Genomic DNA, 24,773 nt, shown 5'->3' with positions numbered 1-24,773 from the left:
TCACTATTTTTAAGTGTGGAACTTTTCAATTTTATTCGGTTTGAATCTCTTCTAAACTATTTACGACTTATATTAAATCTATTAAACTGAAGAAAAATTGTCTTATGTTTACCTAACGGCTAGAGAGAGCTTATTAAACCTAACCTAAAGTAAATATACAATATCTGTTCTGCACCTGTTCCGTTTAACAGATTTCGTCATAATTGGATTTAGTTGTATTACTATACTTCTTATTTTTCCTTTTTCTTTTAAAGGGGCTGTTACTGCAGTTGGCGCCATGGGAAGAAGTTTTCGAGCACATCGAGCACATCCTTGGAATTGGTGGATTCAGTCTCCATCTGCTGGATTTCGGGCCGGGTCCGCTCGTAGAGCCATTCGCAGTCCTTGATTCTCAGCTTCCAGTTCTTTTATCCGCCCTTTTCCTTTACATCCGCTCGCCTCCCTGTCCTCTATGGTTTTTCCTGCAGTTTCTCCTTTCCTTCCTCCAGTAGTTTATTGTCCTTGTTTTCCTATATTAAAGAGTTAGGAAAGAGAGGTTAGTATCATCTTCATTTTCTTCCTCAGCCTCCTCTTTCTGTCTTCTCCTTTCTTCTTCCTCTTTACACCTAAGTATAGAGGAGCAGAATTTGGAAAAGCTCTCCCAGTACTTATCCTTTTGTATAATCTTTGTCATCAGTTCTTCTATTTGCATGGTTCCTGGTTCTATGTCTAATTCCTTTTCCAGAGTCGTTCTTTCCTCCTTCCATTTCTCACAGTGGAATATAGGTCGTCAAGAAAGTTCGCATCATCATTGGCCAAGACTAGGACATACAATTTATATTGTTTTACATAAAATATGTAACTAATATACAAATCTCTAATAATATAAATTATATTCATAGAAGTATTTTAATTTTTCCCGAGCTTTTTTTGCAAACGCTAGTTGTAAAAAATAAAAAAGCCGGAAGATTTCGAAGAAACACAGATTTTATATCGAAGCTTAAAAGCGACCATCTTGGAAATTAATTTAATGTGATGAAGTACTTACTGTCATCAATACTGTCTCCAATTTTTTTCATATTTTTAAGCACAGTTATTATTAATTAAACCAAATTGAAAACTAATTTTTTCTAAGAAAATTTAGAAGAATAACTAGGGTTACCCTGAAATTTTCAGAATATGTTTAATTGACACAAATCTATAAAACCTATTTTTTAAATTTTAAGTATAGATAGACCCACATTAAAAAGTTGTAAAAGGCAACTTTTAGTATTTTTTCTACAATTCTGATCAATTGCAATTTTTTAAAAAACTTCTTTTCACATCCTGCAGTAAACTAATTGCTCTAGTTTCCAAAAAAAGTTCAAATCGTATAGTATATTAAAATAGTGGTAAATCTACGCTACAGACAGGGATTGGAACGGTTATGAAAATAACTGTTTAAACAGTTATTTTTCGGTTCTGATTGAAATAGTTATTAAGAACCGAAATGATGTTATGTTATAACACTTATAACTTTTACGAGAATATCGGTACAGGTACTGGCTGGCAGTTCTGGCTTATATCGGTTACGGTTACGATTTTGGAGAACCGACATTATGTATTTCGGTTCAGGATTTCGGTTCCGGATTTCAGTTCTCTGTCATTCTGTATTCTATATTGTGTTCGACCTAATATTTATTATTTAAACAATTTATAAATAAATAAATTTTTATAATTTCTTTCTATATTTATTGTTTGAAATACCATTTCAATCATTTAAAATAATTGATTATGTAAATAAATTTTTATAATTTGTTTCTATATTAATTATTTGAATTGTTATTTTAATAATAATTTATTGTTAAAATAATTGTTTAAATAAATAAATTTTTATAATTTGTTTCCATATTCATTATTTGTGTTTAGGATGCTGGTAAGCGGATTCTGGATTCGTTGAGAAGGATCGAATGGTCTTATGTGCAGGTCGGATGGAGATCGCGTTATAGGCGGAAAAATGAAGGGTTCAAGCCAAATGTTGTTCACTAACACTATTTATTAGTTAATTTCGAACCCTGCCACTGTCGGATTGAGTAGCGCGTGAACTATGTAATAATGGTCGCGAACTCGTTAAATTTGGCGCGAATGAAGGATTCGACAACAATATGTGCTTCATGGTAACAGCGATCTTGGAGGTTCAAATTGAACTAGTTCGATCGGCACCGTTCGTCACCTTCGTGCTCGCACACACGAGGTTCAAAGAACTGAGAGGGGGGACGCTCGCTGGTTTGATCGTTATTTACGTTTTGAATTAACGCGGTCGCGCGGTGGCGGATTCCCGAACATTCCGCCCGCCTCGAAGGGTGTCTTCGAAATTTTGACTGGCCTAATCCGCGTACTACGATATATATACATACAGGAAGAATGACGCTATATACACTTGTTACTTAAATCTAACGCACGCGATCTTAAAGCTAACTTAAACTTAATGAAAGCCGACAAGCTCCGTTCGCGATTTACTTAGGAGCGCCGCCCGCCTTGACGCACTGGCGCTCCTCGTCCTGATTGAGGTCGACCGGAAGAAAAAATATTTTGTTGAGCGGTCGTGTATATGACGCTCGGCCGGTTTGGACGGTCACGACGCGGATGAGGCCGTCGTCGCCCGGATGGCAGGCAATGATACGACCCAACTCCCATTGCCGGGGGGGGGAGGGGGGGTTGATCTCGGCGAAGTAATACTATTTGCCCGATTTTCGCGAGGCGCTGCGCGCTGCGCCATTGGGGGCGTTGATGAAGGGTGTCTAGGTAATTCGTTCTCCAGGATCTCCAGAATAACTCTGTTATTCTTTGGACGAGTTGCCAGCGAGATAGTCGATGCTCATTGAGCTCCAGCACGCTCGGCTCCGGTGCGGCGGTTAGGGGAGCTCCGATTAAAAAATGTCCGGGTGTCAAAGCCTCGTAATCGTCGAGGTTCTCTGACACGGCGGCAATGGGACGGGAGTTTAGACACGCCTCGATCCGGCAAAGCGTGGTGGTTAACTCCTCGGCGGTCAGCGTGTGTCGTCCGATGCACCTCTTCAGGTGATATTTGACGCTGCGCACTGCAGCTTCCTATAAACCTCCGAAATGGGGGCAGCGGGGGGGGGGGGATGAAATTCCACGCTACGGCGTCGGTCGCTAAAACGCTCAAGAACTCAGGGTCGCGCACGGCCCGTCGGTGGGTGGTGGTTAGTTCCCGGTCGGCCCCTTGGAACGTCGTTCCGTTGTCGGAATACATGTGTGCAGGAAGGCCCCGTCTTGAAGGGAATCGCTGGAACGCCGCCATGAAGGCAGCGAACCCATAATCGTGCACCAGCTCTATATGCATCGCCTTGGTGGTCATGCATGCAATAACGCGATGTAGGCCTTGTGCGATTGATGACCGCGGCCAGCTGGGTTGCGCACGAGTATGGGCCCGTCGTAGTCTACTCCGGTATGTACAAAGGCGCGGGCGGTACGGGTGGTGCGAATGACCGGCAATTCTCCCATGAGCTCCGTCGGCACGAGCGCGTTTTCGCGTGCGCGCGCTACGCAACGGTGCAATACTGCACGAACTGTTGTTCGCGCCTGCAATATCCAATATTCGTCTCGCAACAATGCTAATGTTAAGGACGATCCACCGTGCAATGTTCGCAAATGGTGGTGTGAGATGATTAGCGTCAGGATAGGGTGCGAATGCAGGAACACCGGGTGCTTGGTTTTCTCCGGTAGGTTGGATTTGCCGAGGCGGCCACCGACGCGGAGCACTCCCTCGCTATCGAGAAAGGGGTTCAGTGACACGATCGAACTGGATTTCGCGACGCGATGCTCTTTCGTGAGCGAATCAATCTCCGCGGGGAAGGAATCGCGCTGCATAATATTTTCCCACTCAAGCTGCAAGTCGATAGGCAAGGGTTCGTCCCATCCGCATTTGGCCAGCCACACTTTTTGCAGGAGAATCTTCGCGTTAACTACGACTGGCGAGACCAATCCCAACGGATCGAATAGTCGGGCGATTATGGACATTACGCCGCGCTTTGTTGCTCGACCTTCAGGCAGTTCGTTTACTCGGAATTTTAGCGTGTCCGAAGAAGGGTTCCAGGAAACTCCTAATACCTTCAACTGCTCGTCTCCTCTAAACGGTTTATCGGAACCTAAACCGTGATCGGCGGCGTTGATTCCAGATAGAAGTGACGGACAGTTGCTGGCCCATTTCCGGAGTCGAAATCCTCCTTTACGGAGGATCGCGGTTAACTGCTCTCGAGCGCGGTCGCGAGTGGACGGTCGTCGGCGCCAAATATACAGTCGTCGACGTAGACTTGATCGCGCAGTATGGGAGTGGCTAGAGGGAACGCGGCTCCTTCATCTTCTACGAGCTGATGCAGCACGCGCTGCGCTTGGAACGCGGCGGGAGCGGTCCCGTATGTTACGGTGCAGAGACGGTACTCGGTTATGGGCTCGTTTGGTTGAAAACGCCACAGTATGCGCTGATAGTCCCTGATTTGCGCTGATACATCTTCTCACTATCCGCTGTATAAACGTATCGGTGTTGCCGCCTGTATAAAATTGTGGACTTGATCGTTTTGCCCTCACGTATGAATTCGTCGTTCGTGTCGACGTTTCCACGTGTCGTAGAACTAAATGAATTCCACTATTTAATATATAACAATTTATTTAACACTTGGGTCACAACCAGGCTTATGCACGTGCTTCCACGTTGACTGTATGAACCAGAAGAAGGACGAATCGCTCGTCGTGCGGATGCACTGCTAAAAAACATTTGAAAATCGCGGCGGCGGTGACCGACCGCCAACGACGGTGTCCGAATCGATCACCGATTCGCGATCGACGAGCTATGACTCTATGACTATTGTACACCGCCAACGAATCAAAATCGCAGAAAGCTCAGTTTGGAGTTTCGGGCCAACGCATAAGAGATCGTTCAACGATTGGCCGGTGGATGTGCGACACGACGCGTTAAATACGACGCGGAGTGGGGTAGTCGCGCTGTCGCCCTTAAAAACTGCATGATGCGGAATGTAATATATTGTTTTCGCGACGGATGTATCAGTTGGATTGGCTGGTTCCATGTGGTTTAGTTCTAGATCTAGAGCGGTTTAGTCGCCGTTCGACTTGGAGGAGTCGCGAGCGCGCGGCGTACTTTGACTCGCCGAGTGTCGTGACTCCGCCGGTTTTAAAGGGTAGTCGCACTATATATCGTCCGTCGTCCGCCCGCCTGTGAGTGTTCACGAAATGCTGTTCCGTGAGCTGTTCCTCCTGGCTGAAGGGTTTTTCGTCCGTCAGGTCCTCCACCTCCCAAAATCGACGGAGATTCGAGTCAAGCGCCTCAAATGTGCTAAGGTGGTGCGCTTCAAGGGATGACGACACGAGAGGGAGTTTCGTGGGTCCTGACAGTATCCAACCAAGAGCGGTATTTTGAACGATAGGCTCATCATGGGCGCCTTTCCTAATGCCATCTAGGAGTAGGGAACTATATAAATCCGCTCCGATTAAAATATCGATTGGATCGGAGCTCATGGGATCGGTATCGGCGAGTGTCAAATGCTTTACGTGCGGCCAGTTATGGCTGGAGTCGGCGCGATGAGGGATGTACCTCGTTAGTGTTTTTAACACTAGCGCGGTGGTAGCGAACGTGGGCGTTTGCGCGAATACCGGGGAGATTACAAGATCGACTGCGTGATGCACCGTCGACTCGGTGTTGCCTACTCCTGATATTCGCACCGAACTTCTTATTTTTGGTAGACGCAGCATTTGCACTATGTTTTCCGTTATCACAGTGGTGGCCGAGCCTTGGTCAAGGAGTGCGCGTGCTATCATATATTGTCCCGAGGTGGAATACAGCCTCACGCGCGCTGTGGCTAGTAACACCTGCGAGGTTGACGCGACCGATTTTGAAATGAGGTGCGTGGATATCGGGCCATTAACCCGATCAGCTGACGACGAGTCGTTTCGATCGTTAGGAGGGGGGGGGGTGTCATTGCTCGCGAAGTGTAGCATTGTATGCTGCCTTTTTCGACACTGTTTACATGCGTGATCGCTCGCACAGTCCTTGACCGCGTGTTTAGCACTGAAGCAATTAATACACCGTTTCAAATTTCGTATGGTATTATATCGTTGCGACGGCGGTTGATTTTTAAATACATCACATTGGATGATTAGGTGATTTGATCGGCACACCAGACACGACGATTTGATAGTGGCGGATTGCGACGATATGGACCGAAACTTTTCTGGTTTCGCGGAACAATGTATTTGCGTCTTGCTTGTCGTGTTGCTCGATTCTGGCATGGATTCCAGGGCGCGAATTCGCGAATCTATAAATTTAATTAAGCCATCGAACAACGGGTATTCGCAGCTATCGCCTAACTCGAGTTCCCACGCCTTTCGCGTGTCCGTGTCCAATTTTTCCGTTACGAGGTACACAAGCATGTCGTCCCATTCGCCTACCGGGCGGTCGAGATTCTTTAATGCTTTGATAGCGGAATGGGTTTTGTTGCGTAGCTCACGAAGTTCGGCGGCGGTTTCGCGCGTAACAGTTGGCAGGTTATTCAAAGAGCGAATATGAGCTGTTATTAACCGACGCTTGTTTTCGTACTGCGAGGTCAATAATTCCCAGGCGACGGTGAAATTACTGTCCGTTATGGCGAGGTGATCTAACGCGTCGCTCGCATCACCTGTTACGCACGACGACAAATAATGCAAGCGATCAACATTTTCGACAATGTTTCATCGCTAATGACCATGGAACGAAACTTATCTCGAAACGCCTCCCACTGCTGGAAACTCCCATTGAAAGTTGGTAGGCGCATCTTTGGAAGATGAGACGACGATCGGGTGGATTCCACGGCTGCGGAGGATGCGTTGGCGGAAGTGGGGCCCGATGCGGTGGCTGCGATGATCTCGGCCATGAAGTCCGACGCTTCAAAGAAGACTTCCTCGCACATTTGGAAATGGTAGTCTTGGAAATACGGCAGGCTCGCTTGGGTCTTCTGGTCGGTCAGAGCGCATATTTGCGCGTCCACCTCCTGGCACTTAGCGAAGTTTTCCTTCAAGTTCTCAAGACGTTGTTGAGTGACAGCTTGAGTCATCTTGGCTTGTCCCAGCTTTTTAAAGTTGCTGAGAGCTCGTTGGACACAGCCCATGAGCTGTGTTTGTTTGGCGAGAAGGTCGGTCAATGTGGCCATCTTGACACCACGGTTTTCCGTTACACTTTTGCACACGGATATTCGAAATTCACTCCTCTTCTGATGCGGCTCGAAGGACCAATGTTTAGGATGCTGGTAAGCGGATGTTGGATTCGTTGAGAAGGATCGAATGGTCTTATGTGCAGGTCGGATGGAGATCGCGTTATAGGCGGAAAAATGAAGGGTTCAAGCCAAATGTTGTTTACTAACACTATTTATTAGTTAATTTCGAACCCTGCCTCTGTCGGATTGAGTAGCACGTGAACTATGTAATAATGGTCGCGAACTCGTTAAATTTGGCGCGAATGAAGGATTCGACAACAATATGTGCTTGATGGTAACAGCGATCTTGGAGGTTCAAATTGAACTAGTTCGATCGGTACCGTTCGTCACCTTCGTGCTCGCACACACGAGGTTCAAAGAACTGAGAGGGGGGACGCTCGCTGGTTTGATCGTTATTTACGTTTTGAATTAACGCGGTCGCGTGGTGGCGGATTCCCGAACAATTTGAATTGTTATTTCAATAATTTATTGTTAAAATAAATAGATTTTTATAATCTATATAAATTTGTTATTTGTTTTTATTTATTTAAACAATTATTTTCACAATAAATTATTAGAATAATATAATTCACAAATAGAAAAATATATAAATTTATTTATTTAAACCAGTGAGATGAGCAACCCCCGCGGACTGCAGTGGGCCAAAAGTGAAAACATAAGAATACGCGCGGGCCGCAACCGGCAACGGACGCAATTGTTGGAAGTAACAATTGAAAATCGGCGACGAAGGCCGCCTCGCCGCGCCACTGGTGACTCATGTCGGGCGAAGTTATTTTGTTTTCTGGTTCGAAAAAAACGTCGACGTTACAAACTTGAAAGGGTGGTTTCTCAAGATAAAAGTCTGCTCTATCGCGTGGTATAGTTCGATTTTCCGCTGGACCCTAATTTTTTGGAGATAAATTGAAAAATGTCCTCAAAAATTCAAAAGTGCAAAAGTAGTGTCTCTCCGTCTTTAATCATTGTTTAAACATGTTTAAACAATCATAATGTATTAATATTGGATATCACTGTATTCGGGAAAGTCTACAGAATCTTTTGCTGTAAAGAACAATTCAATATCTTTTATAATAACCACAATATTTGTTTAAAGATGAAAAATATGTTTTTTTTCAAAGCCGTGTTTTTCAAAATTAAGGACAGATTCGGAATCAGCGCAAAAAACTCTATAAGAAGGACCCAACAGTATATTGAAAACAAATTTGGTGTAGGACAGTGTAATCGGTTCTCCAGAACCGTTAGGCCTGTTGCACAGTCGAGCGCAATTTTCCGGTCTCAAATACGTTCTAAAATTCTAAAAAAAATGTTACATATTTTGGATCCTACGACGCATTTTATAGAATTTTTTCAGATTTTTTGGTTGCAAACTGTAGTCGTAAACAATGAAAAACCCCCCAAAAATCGGAAAAATGCAGATTTCTAGAAAATATGAAAACATGCTGTTCTACTGTTTGGTTCCTTGATAAAGTACTACAGCGGACAGTGTCGTCAATTTTTTTCAGATTTTTTTATTGTGGGACATCATTGTCACCATTTTTTCGACGGTTCTGCTGTGAGGAGGAAAGTTATACTTATTGATTTTACCGCGGGTGTATATTAAGTAATTTTTAACGTTATTACATTTTACTTTATTATTACATGTTATTATACATTACAAAACGCAATTGTTTGACCTAAGAAATGCGATTTAATAGAAAGAAGAATTGTGTTCTGTGCGATATATGTACATACTGTGACTCGCAAAAATTTTCGGACGCTCTAAAAATGATAAGTTTTTTAATATTGTACTATACGATTTGAACTTTTTGGGAAGCTAGAACAATTAGTTTAGTACAGGATATGAAAATAATTTTTTGAAAAATAGCAACTGATCGGAATTGTAGAAAAAATGAGAGACACTTGGGGAAACTAAAACACCTGGCAGAAGTCTGTGAATGGGTAGAAACAATTAACATAGGTACAGAAAAGATAGTACAGGAGAAAAGAGTAGGAGAAATTGTAGAATGGGTTAGGAGTATAGAGAAAAAAAGGAAAGAATTAATCACAAGGGATAATCAAGAGAGAGGCAGGATTAGCGGGGAGACATTGGGATAGATCAACATAGACAATAAGGTATTTGATGTGGCATGGGATATGGATGGATGGGTGGAGGAACGGATGAATGGATAAATAGAGGGATGAATGGCTTCGAGAATTATAATCCAAGTCCAATTTCTGGGCCACGAGGCTGAAATAAATAAATAAATACGTATTTACTTACTTACTAAAAGTTGCATTTTACAACATCTTTATATGGGCCTACATTGAAAATTTTAAAAATACGTTTTGTAGATCTGTGTCAATTAAACATATTCTGAAAATTTCGTCAAAATCGGTCAACGTTGCAATAAGCTATAAACGTTTTAATATAAAATAATAATTCTTAAAAAATATTGTGTTATTTTACATCGATATACCCGACCCGACCCGTATCATGTTACAATGTTTCACTCCACTCCACGGCGACCGAAGCCCTCGAGCTTCACTTCCCTTTTTTCCGTTCGTCATCATAGAATAGTGTTTCCTGAAAATTTTTAATGTCTCTGGCCGGACTCGAGTTTTCGACATTTATAGCAAGCTTGCTATAATCGTATCTTATTTGTCTAAATTTAGTTTTCCATTTAAAATATTTTGTTGTTAAAACTCATTAATAGTTTTAAATAGTACTTGAAATATTTAAAATGATACTGAAATATTGGAATATTACAATTTGGAATGAAGGGTCTAGCCGGACGAGGTAGTCCTTCGAGTTATTAAAACAGCCGTTGCGCCATTCAATTTTCGGTCAATTTTTCCCATTTACTTGCATTAATTTAATCATATAATTGCATTTAATTGAAATTGATATTTGAGATTTTTCCCGATTTTTTGGTTCAAAATGTTAATTACACAAACTGAAAAACACGCAAAAATTAGACAAATGCAGATTTTTTAGAGAAACTGATAAATAGCATTGATCATATTTTTAGACTAGCAACATACCAGAACCTTTTTTAGGACAGCGCGTAAACGACAAAGAGGGACTTTTCAATGACTCCAAGAAAAATAAAGAACTTAATGACGCTGAAGAAAATGAAAAATTTAATAACTACAAGAAAAATAGAAACTTCAATGACTCTATGAAAAAACTTGACACTGAGGAAAATGAAAAATTTAATAACTGCAAGAAAAATGGAAAACTTAATGACTTCGAAAAAAATAAAGAACTTACTGACTCTGAGGAAAATGAAAAATTTAATAACTCCCAGTTAACAAGCAGTCTTCAATGCCTCTTAAAAATGCAATTAATCATGTAGGGATTGATCAGGTGTTTCTCGCTATATTACAAATCCTTTGACAAATTCTGCTTTGTGGCGTCAGGATACTGCTTTCGATATTCCATCACAGTTTGTATAGTATACATATATTATTTCTCCTATTTGTTTCTAGATAAAATTTTATTATTTTATTTTATTAAATTTTATTACCGTTCAGCGGTATCATTGACCACCTTCAGTCCATGTTTCAGTCAGACTACTTATTATTCATAATAACTTCTTTTTCCGATATTAGAACTATTTTTACCACGTTTTTATTAGCTCGCTTTCTTGTTCTTTTGTAGATTGGAGCGTATTAATGAATTTATTTATATAATATCTCTGTCAGTTATGTATATATGAAAAAACTCTTCAAACAAAAGTTGTAGTATATAAGGAGGTGGATATAGTATTGTAACGGGGCCGATTTCTCGCGGAATCGGTTTGTTCGGAGCGGAGTCTCCTCAGTGCGCGTATAACTCGCCGTGTCGGGGTTCGCTTGGTGACGCAGGGGGAGTCGGAGCGGGAAGACGTGGTGTGAAGGTGCGAAATGAACACAACGACGTTTCCTGAATAATTCGGTGCTCGCTACCTCGTAGATACTATGACGACGATTCGGAGATCGCAGGATCTTAGTGGAGAGGTAGTCGAGGAGAGTGTTTCGGTGTAGGCTACGACGTCTCGTTGCGGAGTTGGTGCCGGTGGAGGTTCGATGTAGGAGGTGACGTCTCGACACAGGAGCGGTGTCAACGGCGGCTCGGTGCAGGAGGTGACGTCTCGTCACAGGGACGGTGTCAACGGTGGAGTACGGCGGCTGGAGATTCCGGCTGGCGGGTTCAACGTCTCGTTGAAGGAACGGTGATTCGGCGGGCTGGCTGCGACGTCTTCGTCGGAGGATCGGGACCTGGTGCGCGGTTTAGGCTTAGGTCTCCTAAGCAGGACTGCGATAATTTGCCGTGTTCCTGGGGCCTTTTCTACTTCCTTTTATACTTGTATCGCTTGGAGGTTAGGGTTGGTGGTGAGGTAAGGTGTGTTCTATAGTTTTTCTAAGGGTTTTTGAGTATGTTTTGGCGTTTAGACGTGTGACACTTGGATCAAGGAGTTTCGGCGGAGTGTTGTTTACACCGGCGTGGTTCGGTGGGTCTCGGGGGGATTCGGGTTATTCCGGGGATCAGCTGTTCGTAACAGGCTTGCCTAGTGCAGGTCTGTTACAGTATGAAAGAAAAAAAACTTTTTCCAAGTCATTATTTAAAGTTTTCAAGGTCACGGATGTTTTTTCTATCAACAACTGTTTATGCTATATATGGATTCTTAAAGAGAAAAAAGACAAATTCAACGATATATCATAACGTCTATTTATGTCAAGATTTAAAAAATTCTCATTTTCCATTAAAACTCATTTTCCCATGATCCAAACGGCCCCAAAATTTTTCCAGACCATTTTCTCAACATTTGTCACAATTCTGGTTTACGGGACCAAGAAAATTTCATGGTCGAAAAATAAGGTCCACCCTAATGTTGCATATACGTAAATTACGAGAAGCAGTAAAGAGTGCTTAACGTCGAAGAAGAAAATCCGGGTAACTAAAACTTAATATGTACTACATTCCACGTTATTAGAATAATTGTAGTTTAATTATGACACATTTTTTATATCAACATTTCTTATTTACACCTAGAAACGCCACTGTCTCGGAAGGAAATGGACATTCGGGAGAAGCAATGAAATTAGAGCATCATTGCGAAAAAAGATGAGTTTGCAATAACCTCAATATACATTTTATGAAATTCTATTATAATTATAGTTATGACTGTATTTTCATAAATAAACTTGTGTATGCTAGTATAAAATCAATTTATATATATTATACAATTAATTTTATTATTTGTTTGACAACTAATAAATCTACAAATTGTTTCATAAACTAAAAAATACTTCCTGCATTTTCGTATTCTCCAATCAGTCCAAATAAATACCATCAGTCTGTTCTCATATACCAATTTTTATTAATGCAATTATGACAGTAACAAAACGTTTCTATTTAAAATGAATACATATTTTGAACATAGTTTTTACATTTTTAATTTTTTGGAAAGTTAAAAAATGTAATTAAAAAAGAAATGAAAAATAAAAAAAAAATCCCCGCTGTGTTGGGACTCGAAGGCTATCTCCAGATTGCGATTCATACGCTCGACGACGGCTCGACAGCCTTTCAGTTTCGTTTCCGTGTAAAGCAATACAACGTGGCAACATGGCAAGTGCTAAAAATAGATTGTGGCTGGCGCATGTGCACAAGCAGCCCACACGGATATAGTAAAGGTACGCTGGTGAGTGTAGCGCGCGGGCGCGTTGCTAACGCGATACAGTGTCTTCTGCACCGACGAAATGCCGTCGGTGGCCTCCTGTTTTTCACTCCAGTCAGAATATATCCTAGAGGGCGTAAGAGAAATATTCGAGCCACACAGATGTACTAACAGTAAAATGGGTTCTGTTTCCTGCTAAAGATGATGTAGGTTCTGTTCCATGCTAAAGATGATGTAGGAGCTGTTCCAGGCTAAACATGATGTGGAGACAAAAGCGGCACGGCCAATCCCTGGGCGTGAGCACTCTCATGTACTCTCTGCTAGGACTTAAATTTTGGACGGTTTAGGAATGGCCGTTTCTTAGGTTTTACCAAAGTTAACTAGGACTTAAATTTTGGACGTTTTAGGAATGGCCGTTTCTTAGGTTTTACCAAAGTTCCCTAGGGCTTGAATTCTGGACGTTTTACGAATCTAACCTGAAATCGCCGCGCATGCGCGAGAAAAGATGCACCATATCGGAACACTGGCCGCTGCATCATATCGAAATCGGAAGACTGTAATTCGGAATTCGGAACACTATATATATATGTGTGTGTGTGTGTGTGTGTGTGTGTGTGTGTGTGTGTGTGTGTGTGTGTGTGTGTGTGTGTGTGTGTGTGTACACAAGCGTGTTTCACTAATAAGCTGACTAATATACGTGAATAATTCGTGTCAGGTTATGTGCCCAGATTACGTAAAAACCGAAAAATTAAATAGTACAGTGGCGAAATCCTAACCTATAAAGTGAAAACGTAGTTATTGCCGAAGAAGAAAAAATGAAGGTACTATTTACACGGCGCGCAGAATATCGACAAAGTAGACGATGAATCCTGGAAATCCAAGAATAGGAGTGTTCTCGTCAGTAACGAATTGTGACCATACGCAAGCGGCGAAGAAGACAAAACGAAGGAAAACCGTATTGTGTGGGACAGAAAAGACAATTTTACCCACTCCCCTAAGTTTGGAGAAGAAAACCAACATTGGTATGTAGATACAAAAAAGAATCGCTCTACATATTGAACATTAAATTATTACATTCATAGCTGTACATCTCATCCTATTACTGTAATCCGTATATCTTTTTTCACAAAAACATATTTTATTTGCAGTCACTGCCAACAGCGAGAAATTGCCGCCCTCTCCGAAGAGACGCAGAGTATATGAAACAACGCAGCAGGAAGAAGAGCGAAGAAGTAGCAGCAAGATTGGTATGTAGATGCAAAAAAGAATCGCTCTACATATTGAACATTAAATTATTACATTCATAGCTGTACATCTCATCCTATTACTGTAATTAGTATATTTTTTTTCATAAAAACATATTTTATTTCTAGTTACTGCCTCCAGCGGGGAATTGCTGACTCTAAACAGACCCAGAGAGTTTGAAAGAAGACAGCAGGAAGCGGAGCCAAGAAGTTGCAGCAGTCGGAAATAAGAAGCAAATGTACTTAAAATCTTGCTATGTTCGTAAATGTCCGTATAATCTTGTAAAATCTTGTTTGTTACATATACCAAATGCGAAAAAAATCATAAAATAAATGAAATTTTAAATAAATGTTGTTACTTCTTTAAACGTTCACAAAAAGTCCAGAGAAAATTCTAAAAACGTTCTGGGAATTTCCAGGGAACGTTACTTTCGAACATTCTACAAAACTTTTAGGAATTTCCAGAGAACGTTACTTTCGAACAGTCTAAAAACCTTCTAGGAATTGCACCACCGTACGTTCTAAGGATAGTCTACTTCATAACATGACCATTCAGAGGCTGTTACTAGGATGGTACTAGCCCGTTACTAGGATATTCTGGACGTTTTCCAGAAACAGACCTTCCTTGGACGAACATAGGATATTCCTGTGCTCATTGGGTGGGGTATACACGGCCAGACCGTACCTGCATTGAAAAAAATATTTGAAAAATATTTATGTGTACCAGCAACTTCTGTTCCATCAGAACGTATATTTTCTAAGGCCGGACAGATTATGTCAGATAAAAGAAATAGATTGTCTCCTAAAAATTTAGATTACTTGATTTTTTTAAACTGCAGTATGGAGTAGTTCACTATTGATCAAAATATCGGGTAATTGTATAAACATTTTTTTAGATGAGATTGTTTTACTCTTGAATTCCAGCAATATTTACATCTACCCTGCTAACATTAACAATTTACAGCGTATGCGAACGATTTGGTACTGGTAACTACAGAAGCAGTTGAATTAACGGAGATGATGAGAAACTTGGAAGCATACCTCGATGAAAAGCAACCAATCCTAAATGTGGAAAATGGAACAGGAAGGATATGTAAATTCAAGTAGAAATGGATATAGAGAATGTACATGTTTAGGAGTGATTGTACTGAGAAAGATAAAGAAAACACGAGGCAGGAAACGAGAACCGCAAAAGTGAAGGAAGAATACCTGATGAGGAATGGATCAAGCTAGTTAGGCGTACAACTGTTGCGAGGTAAAACTGAACAACACTGAAACGATCAGCAAACAACACCCTATATATAATCGATAACAACCAATATTTATTTTGTATAAAGATATATATTGTCACGTCGTTTATCGTCTCTTACTGAAATGATAGCGACACCGGGTATTTACAGGCAATACCGCCGGGCCACGTTCGGCCGCGCGAAACGTGGTCCACCCGGGACAAAAATTGTACGCAGGCTCGTCGTCTCTCGAGATCGTTTATGTGAAGTTCGGGCGCCAGGCACGGAAGGTGCCACGCTAAATTCGCAAGTGCGAACACTTCGAGAGACAATCGTACGAGCCTGCGACAATCGAGATTACGCGAAGATGTTAAACTATTGGTCGCAGGATTCTACGCGGGTCGAACACGAGGCATTCCCCGCGGCGGGAAGGTATCTCACGCAATAAACACTCTCGTACGATCTTGGTTAACACAGTTTATTATTCCGATGTTACAATAACGCTGTCGGCAGCGACCGGCAGCGTTTCGAGGTTAACCGACGCGTAACAGATGATCGGCAACGACAAGTCGTTGTACGCGCGCTTCGACCTTTTCTGATCCTTTTCTGTACGCGACGAATCCGGCAGCAACGTGATTTTAATGTCGGCGTACACGATCTACGCCCGGATTCGGATGGAATACGCGTTATAACAATCTTCTCGTCGGCAGAACGAATCGCGGAAATACGACGAGAGCACGTGGCGGCGTCGCACCGTGGGACGACTCGAGGTTCGCGTGAATACGACAACGACGTGCGAAGTTCGCTAAAAGAATTATGGCTCGTCTCTCGCTAACACCGTCACCGCGCCTGTCGAGGTCCGGACAGCGCGGATCTCTACATCTGACCTCTATTGAGACTAATAACGCCCACTAAATATATTTTCTTCACACGCCCGCTGACCGACGGGTTCCTCCCATTCGCGAATGGAATCTTATACTTCGCAAATACCGGCAGCTACGAAACCACGTCGGTGATTTGACGACGCGATCGCGGACACGACACACTACCGAGCCAACGCGAAAAAGATCACTCTATCGAAAGGAGAACTGATAGAAGCTTACCCAGGGCAACGATTGATGGTCTCACATTCTCGTCCCTCTGTGTCGGGCAGCTCGCTTCGCAAATACCATAGTTCTTATGCAATGATTAAGGTTCGAAATTCGCAACTAGTTTTCGCTAAAGCCAATGAAGAAGTGATCTCTCGCGGTGTGACTCGGGAACGCGGAAGCGGAGCGTCCCCCTCTTGCCGCTCTCGTCCCCCCGCACGCAGGTCGACCTATCGCTGACAGATTTTCGTACGGGGCCTAGCCCTGCGCGACGGCCCCTGGCGTCCGGCGTTCCGTTGGTTCTCCGGCAGCGATGTTCGTTGATTCGCCGTTTCCCTCAGAGGCGATCGACACGAGCCTATCCGGCAACTGGCCAGGTTTCTCTCCGGATGAGGCGACGGCGACACAGCTGAGATCCCTGGCTTGGCATCGCATGTCCTCGTCGGCGCCTCCAGGTTGTCTATCCTGGGCCACGTTGAGTTTTCGCCGACGCCGATCCTTTTTCCGTTTCTCGGCGGGAGAGGTGCTTCGGGTCCCCCCTTGGGGCCCGACTACGGTCCTGCAGACACGCGTCGCGCAATTGGCGCGACGCTCAAAAATATAAGTGCTCGCCCATGGGTCTCGTTCGCGCCCAGGGCGAGCGCTCGCCACGGCGCCTCTCGCGTATTAGGCTGCCAGAGGGTGACCCGGTCTTCCGATAATCGGTATCGGATGACGTCGGCAAAATTGCCACATCACAATATATATACAGGGTGTCCCAAAACCCCTTCGACTCCGGGAAATGGGAGGTTCCTTAGGTCATTTGAAGCAACATTTTCCTTTGCACCAATGTCAGCCGGGGCTTTGTTTAGGAGTTATTAACGAAAAACACGGACCAATCAGAGCGCGATCTAGACGCGCGATGGCACGTTCAGCCCGGCGCGCCGGGAGACGAGCGTAGTGTAACGCCGCGATGCCGTAACGAACAAGAGTTTCTCGAGATTATGTGAATCCTCCCCGATTTGGATGAGCTTTGGATATGTTGTCAAGACCATGATTCTGAACCACATTTCCCTTTACAGTTTTTGTCGGCCGGCTTTAGTTTACGACATACATAATTGTAAAAACTTGTAATTGTAAATCGATCGATGTACTATCTTTTACCCGATTTGGATGAGCTTTGGATATGTTGTCAAGACCATGATTCTGAACAACATTACCCTTTACAGTTTTTGTCGGTCGGAAGAACTTTACTTGTCAATTCATATGGGTGGATCTCTTTACCCGACTTACGGCAACGTTACCCGAACGAGGGAAGAAGCAGAAACTGATTGTATTAAAAACTCACTTATGCAGCCGTAAATCCATTTGCTGCTTCGAAATGTGTGTGGCTGGGTCACTCGGTGACGAACTGCACAGATGTCTTCAGGTATACGACAGTACCGAAAGCTAAGGGACGTACGGCCGGGTCGACGAAGTGCACAGCCGGTGGTAGAATGGATGCGCGGTCAAGTCGACGATCCAGAATTTCACTTTCATTTCCGAATCGATAAATAATTCGTATGTTTATTTCACACAGATGCCTTGAAATTTTTCCACACTCACAATCACTGTTCACATTTGTCAACACATAGTTATGCACTAATAATAATTGCTTAAACTAATTAAACGATTATTTAATCTAATCACTAGACTGCGGATCTTTCTGTAAAATGAAAGTTGGCTGCCGCTATTACAAGGGACAGGAGCCAGACAGATATTTGATTGTGATCATTTTAAGAAGTTCAAAATAATACATTGGTGTTTTGAAATTATTTTAATCTCTCTATTGTCTTAAAATGCACCTACTCATGTTTGCTACAAATGCATGAAATCCGCAGTCTAGTGATTGCATTACCTGATTGTTGTAATTTGTGCAGCAGGACAAGGGACATGGCAATTATTATTAGTGCATAACTATGTGTTGACAAATGTGAACAGTGATTGTGAGTGTGGAGAAATTTCAAGGCATCTGTGTGAAATAAACATACGAATTACTTATCGAATCGAAAGTGAAAGTGAAATTCTGGATCGTCGACTTGACCGCGCATCCCTCAGGCCTTCTACCACCGGCTGTGCAGTTCGTCGACCTGGCCGTACGTCCCTTAGCTTTCGGTACTGTCGTATACCTGAAGACATCTGTACAGTTCGTCACCGAGTGACCCAGTGACACACATTTCGAAGCAGCAAATGGATTTACGGCTGAATAAGTGAGTTTTCAATACAATCAGTTTCTGCTTCTTCTCTCGTTCGGGTAACGTTGCCGTAAGTCGGGTAAAAAGATCCACCCATATGAATTGACAAGTAAAGTTCTTCCGCGACCGTCAAAAAGTCTAAAGGAAATGTTGTTCAGAATCATGGTCTTGACAACATATCCAAAGCTCATCCAAATCGAGGAAGATTCACATAATCTCGAGAAACTCTTGTTCGTTGCGGCATCGCGGCGTTACACCACGCTCGTCTCCCGGAGCGCCTGGCTGAACGTGCCATCGCGCGTCTAGGTCGCGCTCTGATTGGTCCGTGTTTTTCGTTAATAACTCCTAAACAAAGCCCCGGCTGACATTGGTGCAAAGGAAAATGTTGCTTCAAATGACCTAAGGAACCTCCCATTTCCCGGAGTCGAAGGGGTTTTGGGACACCCTGTATACATATATATGAATATAATATGTATATAATACATATATATGTATATAATACATATGTATATGTATGTATATGTATATGTATATGTATATGTATACGTATATGTATATGTATATAATATGTATATAATACATATACAGGGTGTCTCAAAATTAGGTCCGGAGCCGAAAATGGGAGGTTCCTGAGGTCATTTCAAGCGACATTTTCCTTTGAAAAAATGTTGTCCGCGGCTTCGTTAACGAGTTATTAACGAAAAACACGGACCAATCAGAGCGCGAGCTAGACGCGTGCAGCCCGGCGCGCCGGCAGCCGAGTGTCGGTGGCACGCCGCGATGTCGCAACGAACAAAAGTTTCTCGATGATGTGAATCCTCGCCAATTTCGATAAGCTTTGGATATGTTTTCAATACCATGATTCTGAACAACATTTCCCTTTACAGTTTCTGTCGAGCGGCTTTAGTTTACGATATTATTGTAAAAATTTGTAATTGTAAATCGATCGATGTACTATTTTCTATCCGATTTCGATAAGCTTTGGATATGTTGTCAATACCATGATTCTGAACAACATTTCCCTTTACGGTTTTTGTCGGTCGGCTTTAGTTTACGATATTATTGTAAAAATTTGTAATTGTAAATCGATCGATGTACATACTATCTCCTCGCCGATTTCGATGAGCTTTATTTCAAAGGAAAAAGATATTTGAAACATCGATTTATAAAGCATCAATTCATAACATATTTCAAAGTCATCGAAATCGGTGAGGACCCACATCATCGGCAACTTTACCCGAGCGATAGAAGAAGCACAAACTTATTGAATTAAAAACTCACTTATTCAGCCGTTAATCCATTTGACTACCACACACAACAACCACCACACTTTCACATAATTGTTGAACTCGTAGCACACTTTTATCACTCGTATCGATAGTGATAGCTAAACGAATTTTCTCAACGTTAAAAAACGTTCTTACCATAATCTCCCTATTTTTCGCATATTCTGCAAAATTTCAGCTTTATTTTTTAAAAAATTTCATCGCTCTACCTCATTTCTATCGAAAGTTCTTTGATTTTGTCTCCGATTTGGACGAAAGGTCCCACTGTGCGGCGTTCTAGCCTCTTCGACGGACAACATGCAGCCGAATATTGCAAAACCATTGCTCGTAATCGTAAAAATAGGACTTTTGAGAATGATCGTATCCTAGATTGATCGTTCGTCTAGCGATTTTGACTACTAAAAAACCCCGTCTTTGCATTATTGAGAAATCAGAAGTCTAATCCCGGACCCTTGCAGTCCTCACGTACGTATACGTGATCTAGCGGTGTGTGCATAAGGATACACGAGATATCTCGTCCATGGCATCGTTCGTTCGTCAAGAATCGGTGTTTTCGAGAATCATATGATTCTCGAAAAATCAATACCATATGGTTCTCGAAAAATCAATATCTCCTTGGAAACGATTTCATTTGTTTTAAACGACGCCTTCATCGAATACATTGTATGCTGGGAGAGCACAGTTTCGCGCGGCATCGCGAAGAGCATCGAACTCTTTCCGCGTCGGAGTAAGTAATTTCGTTCACTATCGATACGAGTGATAAAAGTGTGCTACGAGTTCAACAATTATGTGAAAGTGTGGTGGTTGTTGTGTGTGGTAGTCAAATGGATTAACGGCTGAATAAGTGAGTTTTTAATTCAATAAGTTTGTGCTTCTTCTATCGTTCGGGTAAAGTTGCCGATGATGTGGGTCCTCACCGATTTCGATGACTTTGAAATATGTTATAAATTGATGCTTTATAAATCGATGTTTTAAATATCATTTTCCTTTGAAATAAAGCTCATCGAAATCGGCGAGGAGATAGTATGTACATCGATCGATTTACAATTACAAATTTTTACAATAATATCGTAAACTAAAGCCGACCGACAAAAACCGTAAAGGGAAATGTTGTTCAGAATCATGGTATTGAAAACATATCCAAAGCTTATCGAAATTGGCGAGGATTCACATCATCGAGAAACTTTTGTTCGTTACGACATCGCGGCGTGCCACCGACACTCGGCTGCCGGCGCGCCGGGCTGCACGCGTCTAGCTCGCGCTCTGATTGGTCCGTGTTTTTCGTTAATAACTCGTTAACGAAGCCGCGGACGACATTTTTTCAAAGGAAAATGTCGCTTGAAATGACCTCAGGAACCTCCCATTTTCGGCTCCGGACCTAATTTTGAGACACCCTGTATATAATATATACGTATATATATATTGTGATGTGGCAATTTTGCCGACGTCATCCGATACCGATAAATGTATATAAACAGCAAGTATGTAATTTTAGTATTATACGCTCTCTTATATTCGTGGGATGCACTTCTAACACGCGTGCGTTCATATTACCTAGCACGAACCAACCTCGGCTTGGCTCGGCAACGCTCGGGTTGCCTCGGCATCCCTCTCACACACGCACACACAGAGATTACTTCTTTACACTACCTCTTAATCTCTGAGGTGCAGGGTTATTAATCATAAATAATTTTAGTATTATAAAAGAACTAAGAAACGGAAAAAATAAATAATATAATCTCTTTGGTATGAATCAGTCTTCGATTATAAGGTACTTTTAGGTATTGTATACTCATGACTACGGCGTACAGTATTTTTCGGCTTTGAAATTAATTATTTTATCGACAAGACTTTTAAATTTGATGTTTTTTAACGGTTTCGTTAGCGCGTCTGCTAGCTGCTCGTTTGATGGACAATATGCAATTTTTATGTTTTTCTCTGTTACTTTCTCACATATGAATTTATACCTGATATCAATATGTTTACTTCGCTTATTCAGCGTTCCATGTTTCATGATGTGCATTGCACTTTGATTGTCCATCAAAAGATTGATTTTTGGTTTCGCGTCCGTTAGTTCGTATATTAGTTCTTGCAGGTACAGCAGTTCTTTTACGCAATCAGCCGCCGCGATGAATTCGGCCTCGGTGGAGGAGAGGGCTACCACAGGCTGTTGTCTTGAGCACCAGCTGATTAAGTTGTTTCCCAAATAGATCAAGTACCCCGTGGTGCTTCTCCTGGTTTTTACATCTCCCGCATAGTCTGCATCGCTGAATCCTATCAGCTCTGTGGAGTTACTTTTGTTCTGAAACACTAAGCCATTATTAATTGTTCCTACAAGGTATTTTAGAATTGATTTTACGCTATTTATGTTTTCTCTGGAAGGATTTTCCACAGCTCTACTGTTTATGCTGACGGCATATGCTATATCTGGTCTGCTTTTGTTACTCAAATATATCAGACTTCCTATTGCTTCCCTGTATGGATAGCCCTTTTCGTCGCTTTCCTCTTCTGAATTTGTTTCAGTCGGTTTGGCTTCCATTGGTACATTTTTCTTCTTTGCCTCGCTCATTGAATATCTCTCTAGAACATTCTTGCAATAGGCAGTCTGTTTCAGCATTATGGAATCTGCATTCCTTATTACTTCCATTCCCAGAAATGCTTCGAGATTGTCATATATTTTAATCTCGAATTCTTTCTTGATACTATTGAGTAGTATCTCAATCTTTTTCTTGTCGTTGCTGGCGATCAATCCGTCGTCGACGTAGATGGCCAGTAGTATACTCCCATCTTGATTTCTAAATATGCATTTTTCGGACGGTATTTGTACCATCCCCAATTTTTTAAAAGTGTCTGTAAGTTTCTTATTCCATACCATGGGAGTCTTTAGTCCATAAAGTGATTTTCGTAATTTACATATTTTTCCATTTTTTTCATACCCTTCCGGAACTTTCATGTAAATTTCTTCTTGTATTTCTCCATGTAGGAATGCAGTTTTTACGTCGAATCCTGAGACATGGTATTTCTTCTCTGCTGTCAAGGATAGAAGGATTCTTATAGCCGTGCTATTCACAACAGGGCTGAATACCTCTTCAAAATCTATCCCTTCTCTTTGCTGAGAGCCTCTTACCACCAGTCTTGCTTTGTGCTGGTTATTTTCTTTTATTTTGAAAACTCATTTATTTGTTAATATTCTTTTATTACCCAGGTAGCACCGGACGTACACTGGAGTCCAGTTTTTGTCCAATTTACGTCCATACGTCCGACGTCCGTTACGGACGTTCCAGGGACGTCCATGGGACCAAAATTTCGGATGTCCCAGGGACGCTCATTATTTTTGTCCCAGGGTTTTCCAAGTACATCTATTTTTTAAGTCTTATATACTTTGATACGTATCAGAATGCTCACTTCTCATGCATAAGACATACCTATATGTATGCAAAAACATATATGTATACATACATAGAATTAAAAAAAAAATTTTATATAAAAGTATATGTCTATAGAATTATAAATTTTTATAATTTTTTTTTATTTACTGATTTATGTTACATTTATACTGTCACGTCGTCTATCGTTTCGTCGCCGAAACGTTAGCGACACCGGGTACTTATAAGCGATACCGCTGGGCCACGTTCGGCCGCGCGAAACGTGGTCCACCCGGGACAAAAATTGTACGCAGGCTCGTCGTCTCTCGAGATCTTTTACGTGAAGTTCGGGCGCCAGGCACAGAAGGTGCCACGCTAAATTCGCAATGCAAACACTTCGAGAGACAATCATATGAGCCTGCGACAATCGATATTACATGAAAGTGATATGTTACTGGTCGCAGGATTCTACGCGGGTCGAACACGAGGCATTCCCCGCGGCGGGAAGGTTTCTCACGCAATAAACACTCTCGTACGATCTTGGTTAACAAAGTTTATTGTTCCGATGTGTCACGCCGGTTATTTCCCTGCTAACAGAGAGATAACCGACTTCGAGAAATTATGGCCATGCGACCGGGCCACGCTCGGTCGCGCGACACATGGTCCTCTCGAGACAAAAGATCCTCGCAGATTCGAACGGAACGACAAAATTGTACGCGAAGTGAACGGGCGCCAGGTACGATACCGTACCACGCGAAACTCTCGAACGATTCGCTCGGTTTTCAAAATGACATCGAATCTGCGAACATCGTTTTGGCCGGTGACGGCCACGAACGGGTCCAGGGAACCACGTGAGGACAGGAACGGGACATTCCCCGCGACGGGAACGTTTCTCACGAGGAATGAAATTACTCGATAGTTCTCGGGCAAAATATCGTCGTTTATTAAAACGAGGTGGTCATACAATCCGCCGACCGATGCCGGCGGCAGTCAATAGTTTTGCCGGCGCGAACACGAAAGTGACGGCGGTTGTTCGGCCGATCGCGCGGAATAATTTCGATCGCGTCGAGCTCGGTCGTCACAGGACTTTGCGTGAATTTACAAGCCACGAGAGCACGAATTCGACCGAGCTCCGGTAACGTACGCGTTCCTAATTCGAGACTGGGCGAAACGTGCGAACGGTGAACAATACGAAACGAATACGGCGCGTTATCCTCCCGTAGAACGATCCAAGGGCAACCCAAAGAATTACCGGGCGAATATCGTGGGTCCCGAATAGCTCGTGCACGAGGATTCGGCGACACACGATCCGTGGCCTCGCGAGCCTCTCAGGAGAGCGACTCCTGGTCAACGGTAAACGCGGGGAAACACACGGTACACCGCGGTACGAACCTTCGCGAACTCGAATAACGTCCTCGAACCAACACGAACTGGTCACAATATTATCGGAATAAAGCCTGACCGGCAC

The 24,773-nt window shown here is 42.6% G+C and overlaps 1 protein-coding gene across 1 annotated transcript; it reads right to left on the bottom strand.

The window, feature by feature from the left end:
• Positions 1–3,336: 3,336 nt before the first annotated feature.
• On the bottom strand, positions 3,337–4,002 carry LOC143214143 (uncharacterized). Its single transcript, XM_076434824.1, has one exon. The coding sequence runs from the start codon at positions 4,000–4,002 to the stop codon at positions 3,337–3,339; it is 666 nt and encodes a 221-aa protein (XP_076290939.1).
• Positions 4,003–24,773: the final 20,771 nt, after the last annotated feature.

The sequence above is a fragment of the Lasioglossum baleicum genome, chromosome 12 (assembly GCF_051020765.1).
Source record: "Lasioglossum baleicum chromosome 12, iyLasBale1, whole genome shotgun sequence".
Classification (NCBI taxonomy): Eukaryota; Metazoa; Arthropoda; class Insecta; order Hymenoptera; family Halictidae; genus Lasioglossum; species Lasioglossum baleicum.
Note: the sequence above shows the minus strand (reverse complement) of the source record. Positions and strands in the feature narration are given on the sequence as shown.